This window comes from Cajanus cajan, chromosome 10 (genome assembly GCF_000230855.2).
Source record: "Cajanus cajan strain Asha chromosome 10, NIPB_CcT2T_4, whole genome shotgun sequence".
Lineage (NCBI taxonomy): Eukaryota > Viridiplantae > Streptophyta > Magnoliopsida > Fabales > Fabaceae > Cajanus > Cajanus cajan.
The window spans coordinates 40,995,046-41,000,216 of record NC_138526.1 but is presented as its reverse complement, the minus strand read 5'-3'; the positions used below and the strand labels follow the sequence as shown (position 1 = coordinate 41,000,216).

The 5,171-nt window shown below is 29.7% G+C and overlaps 1 protein-coding gene and 1 non-coding gene across 3 annotated transcripts; one reads left to right on the top strand and one right to left on the bottom strand.

Annotated features, from left to right (window-relative positions):
* Positions 1-1,131: 1,131 nt before the first annotated feature.
* Positions 1,132-1,204, top strand: TRNAA-AGC (transfer RNA alanine (anticodon AGC)). Its single transcript has one exon. It is a non-coding gene; the product is annotated as a tRNA-Ala (tRNA).
* Positions 1,205-2,717: 1,513 nt separating this feature from the next.
* On the bottom strand, positions 2,718-5,171 carry LOC109815092 (21.7 kDa class VI heat shock protein). 2 transcript variants are annotated; one of them, XR_002241116.3, is made up of 3 exons: positions 4,584-5,158; positions 3,339-3,815; positions 2,718-3,263 (listed from the first exon to the last, which is right to left on the bottom strand). XR_002241116.3 is itself a non-coding variant. In XM_020379686.3 (3 exons), the coding sequence occupies exons 1-2, from the start codon at positions 4,897-4,899 to the stop codon at positions 3,547-3,549; spliced, it is 585 nt and encodes a 194-aa protein (XP_020235275.1). In that variant the 5' UTR covers positions 4,900-5,171; the 3' UTR covers positions 2,718-3,263; positions 3,509-3,546. The 2 variants fall into 2 exon arrangements, 1 of the variants encoding a protein (XP_020235275.1); XM_020379686.3 differs by having other exon boundaries at positions 3,509-3,815; positions 4,584-5,171.

Genomic DNA, 5,171 nt, shown 5'->3' with positions numbered 1-5,171 from the left:
ATTTTTAAATATTTTTTTAACATTTAAATTTAATCAAAAACTTAAATTTTTATCTCAATAATTTTTTTTTCAATCTCAGTTTTCTTACAGAAATGAAAAAATTCTCTAACAATTAATATATGTTTCATGTAAATATTATTTCTTAAACAATAAATTAAATATAGGAAGAAGATATTCTCAATTTTAAATTCCTAAAAATCTAAAAAACTTGTTTTTTTTTCTTTTTGTACTAAATGCCTTTTTATATGGGTTATTTATGTTGAAACTTGTTTTATTATTTTAAATTATACATGATTTAAGTACTTAATTTTTTTCGATATTTTTTTTTAGTTATTAAGCAATTCGTTAACATTTTTTCCTTGATGTCAAATTTTTTTGTTCAAGAAGAAAAATTTTAGAAATTAAATCAAATAAAATTTGTCAATTAAATAAAGTTTAGAAACTAAAAATATATTTAATCCTATTATTTATATTAGTGAGAAGCTGATTTACATACTTATTTCACATATAAGTCAACGATTTATAGCATAATAATTATGTACTTTGCATTTACAGGGGATCAATTTATTATAAAATCCGTTTATGATATTACTATTTACGAAACTCGTTAAGTCATTGATAGTCATAATATTAAAAGTGAAATTAGTCTAATAAGGCAAAAAAAAAAACTTATTCAACATGTACTCAATGTCAATTAATTTTCAAGGTTAAATCAAATTTGCTATTTTTCAATGATTTTAAATTTAAGCATCTTTTAAGATTATGACATTAAGATGTAATTAATATTTTTGTTTTATTAAAACTATTATCTAACTTTTATTATACCATCCTCCATTTTACTGTTTAATTATTATATTTCTCTTTATTTTCATGATAAATGTGTGAAATATTAATTTAAAAAATAGTTAAAATTAAAGATATAATTGATAAAGTAATAATAATTAACATCGTCTTAAACTTTGAAAAACTGACACATACAAAAAAATAGTACTAAATAAACGGTCTCAATAAAATAATGTTACCATTGTGTTTCCTCAATCATTAATCGCATATTTGTATTAATCTAATGTTGCAAAATCATCATATTTAATAATAATATATTTAATTTATTTATTGATAACAAAGCAAAAAGGGGATGTAGCTCAGATGGTAGAGCGCTCGCTTAGCATGCGAGAGGTACGGGGATCGATACCCCGCATCTCCATTTTTTTATTTTCCTTTCTTTTAGACTATATATTCTCATTTTGAATAGCATCATTTTCTGTCCAATGCTTTGGTAAAAAAGAAAAAAAGTTACATTCCTTTTGCCCTTAACTCTTCCTCTCATTTGACATGAAACAGCTGATTTCTCTCTATCTGAATCATTGACAAGACATTAAATGTGTCATAAAAAGTTTAAGGCTTACACGAAACTATGTTCAATTAATGTCATTTACATGTTTGGGAAAAATGTCTCTAGGACAGTTATATTTCATAAATCACACATCCATAAACTGTGTTTTGGGCCAGCATGGGACACTTCTCATAAAAAAAGTTTTAAGTTGTTTTTGCTGTATAATTGCTAGATTGCCTACTATTTCTCGAACAAGTGCCTACATAAGAGATGAAATTTCACTCTCCTTTTAAGTCTTTTGTGGCATGTGTTAGTGGGAGTGGCTGTGTGCAAGTTCGTGGGTCCATGTGTCTTACTTTCTTACCCCATTTCGCTACACACGTCATATATCATTTCTCTAGCAGGTTTTTTTAATTTAGTTCATATCTATCTATAAGGTGCTTCACTATAATTATTTGAAGTTGCCAATACTATATTTTCTCATTCAATTCTTCTGACTTCCATTGAGTGTGATAGTTTCTTTTTTGTTAATTTGGTCCAACTTCTTGTGGATTAGAATTTAATTCAATTTAACAAAATCATATTTTCTCTCACATTTAGTATTATTGGATTTGGTGTATAAATAAATGACATATAACCTTTTTAATAAATCTTGAATAAATCATACTTTAGTTTTTTCTAATAAACTTTTTCACTCTAAAATCATTAAGTTTGGTGCGTGAATAAATGGTAAATGATTCTTTTTAATAGATCTAGTATAGGTAGGAGTTTTGCTCAATATACTATCTCACATGCAATATTATTAATATTATCTTGAAACCTAAATTTGGACTAATTTAATCTTACAAAATTAACTTATAACTTGAAACATTTTCTACTTATATACTTTTTTCTGGCCTTGTTTATGTGAAATTTGGTTTTTTCTTGATACAATTCTTCATCAAAGTTATTATTATCATATAATTTGTGAATAAGTTTGATTTAATGGACCATAGTGTTTGTCATGGTAATGAGGCTTTTTTGATGGCATAGTGTTTTTTATTCTTGTTTCCTTTGTTGTCACCTGTTATCAGACCACAATTTCAATGCTTAAGTGACCATCATAATGAATTATTGATCCGTGTTAATTGAGATGGAGGATGGCAGTGAGGAAATTGCATAACAGTTCAAAATCAAAAGATTTGGTAATATATTTACAAACAAAATAATGCTTCCTTAAGATTGCTTCTTGTTGTAGATATAACTTTACATAGACAGTGGATGAAACCAATTCATTAGATTATAACATGTGTCGTGTGGTGCGTAATCTTGTTCATTTTACAGGTAAAACAGCTGTCGGATTATAATTCCTTTAAACCTCATGAAGCACACTTTCAACCAACAATAAATATTTACAACTAACCCATTAACTCAAACATGAATGTCATTTGAAATATGTTTGCACAGTTGAGTTGTCATGATTAATATGTCATTGAACTTGAGAACGAGAAGTACAGTACCTACTTTATCCATTGTATCATGTTCTCAGCATGAATGATGAAACAAATGTTCATGTAACTTCAAGTACCTATGCTTTTATTACAGTGTTTTTAAGTGCTATTTGGGGATTGGTCTTCTTTACTGTTTTTCAGATAATTCTCACCAATTTGTGTTTCTAAACAAAGAAAACAAGACCCATTTTTCTTTTGACAAATTTTTAGATCAAGCATTCAAAGGGTATTCTTTGTTTCCTTGGTGTGTAACAGTAAGGACATTTTCAACTTTTTTTCTGTGTATTTTATCTGAAAACTTGTAACCCTCAATAGAAATTTATGCTGTGGTAGTTGAAGAGTGTGGAGATCAGGATTTTAGACATGATATTGCATTGGCCATTCCTCATATTCTTCCCAACTTTATAAGTAAAGTCCTTTCTTCGTTCTTTCAATAATCTCTGCCAATCAAATAACAATTAATAAACAGCTCTAATATTAAAAAAAAAAACACAAAAAGAAAAATCACTGCTTACCAAATTTTCTTTTTATTCCCTTCTTTTGCATAAATATGTTTTACATCATCACAAGGCCTTCTCATGTTGGGTCATATTAGTTGGAAACTTGAGTTATAACTTTGTTAAATGTTTGGTATCAATTTGCATACAAGTTGCTACTAGATTGTGACAAACTCTAGTAGCAGTACCTGTTATTCTCTTAAATTTACACTGCTTCTGCATTTGTTTAAGCCACATCCTTTCCCTGAGCAAGATCAGAACCGTGTTGGCTCTTCGGTATTCGTATTTCTAGATATGTGTCATTATGTATGTAAGCTTCTATGTTCTTCCAATCTGCATCCTCTGGCATCTCAAGCCTTCGTACATATCCATATTCCCACCAATGGCCACACCTCCAGTCATGTGCCTTTGAGTCTCTTTGCTGCTTCCACTGTCCACTAATTTCCACAACCTTCCCTTTATCAACATGGACTTGAATGTTACTTTTCCCAGTTCCTGCTTTGACAAACCACTGGTGTCACACAAATTTTGACTAGTTAAGCACTTATTTGAATCTATGGAAACTTGGCCCCATCCACTCCAACCAGCTCAAGTTCATTTAATTGGTTATTTGATTCAAAGATCCACTATACTATAGGTTATGGATTTAATATGCATACATTATCACTTATCAGGTATCAGTATTTACATTGTTAATCAATCAAAAATCATTCTTAGTATAATTTTTAAATTAATTACCGCAAAAATCAACAAATTTATTATATTGTTACATTATGAGTACATATATTTATTCATGAGTAAATTATACTGATATCCCTTGTAGTTTCATAAAATTGCCCTGACAATTATGTTTTTTCAAAGTTTATAGTAACCTCCATGAGAGGAGAATGATAATGTAATGTTTTTCAAATAATTAAGAGGTTAATATAATGTCTAAGGAGTGTTAGTGTAATAATTTTCAAACAATTAAAAGTGTTGTTGTAGGAATAGAAAAAGTAGAGATATTTGTGCAACTTCATGAAAGATAAGGAGTTTCGGTCATTATTCATTTGCTATTATCTGCTGTTACTATAACCTGGTAAAGAAAAAATTTATGCAAGGTAAAGGCTCTCCCTAGGTTCTTCAAGTTTAAAGAATAGCTCCTCCAATTCTGAGACCCTTTTTATTTTTTTTCAAGTTTTAGAATGATGGGGCTGTTTCATAATTTGTTTAACATAGATTCAGTTTACAAATAAGAGTAAAATGAAAAGCAATTGGTCTTACCTGGTATTTCTGCTTTTAATGTATAGCCTTCATCAGTCTCACTCCAATCCACAGGGTTTTGGCTGGAGCTCCTTAAATGAGATAACAACACATCTGACTCAAACTCCCAAAGAGGGAAGGCATCAGAAGGATCAAAGAACTTCCCAAACAACAGTGGACTGAAAAGTGATCCATCTCCAAAAACCTTATGCACTGTTGGATTAGTCTGGCTGAAGAATCTCTTGAAAGCCTCTTCTCCAAGTGAGACACACCATTTATGTGGAGTTTGATCTTCTGTTTGAACCTCAAGCTTCTTGTTAGAAGAGCTACTACTCATTGATTCTTAGGGAGACTGAACAATTGTGAGGCTCTGGTGTTAAGAGAGTTTTGTTGCCTTTCTCTTATAGTGTGAGAGAAGCTATCTGATGAAACACAGAACAAATTCCTTTGGCATATTTGGAGGCTGTAAAGCTATGAGGGAATATTTTCTTTTCTAAACTTTTTCTACTTTCTAAAGAGAAACCACGTCAGGCATTTGCGTATGGCATAAGGATATGTGGTATCCCTATGCATTTTGGTTGTCTAGCACAAGATGTGAAAAATATGGAA

What these genes read in the sequence shown, in the direction of transcription:
- LOC109815092 (XM_020379686.3), bottom strand. Translation starts at nt 4,899, where the DNA reads ATGAGTAGTAGCTCTTCTAACAAGAAGCTTGAGGTTCAAACAGAAGAT. An exon ending in ATTAAAAGCAGAAATACCAG is followed by an intron (nt 3,816 to 4,583) that starts GTAAGACCAATT and finishes TTGTCAAAGCAG; the next exon opens with GAACTGGGAAAAGTAACATT.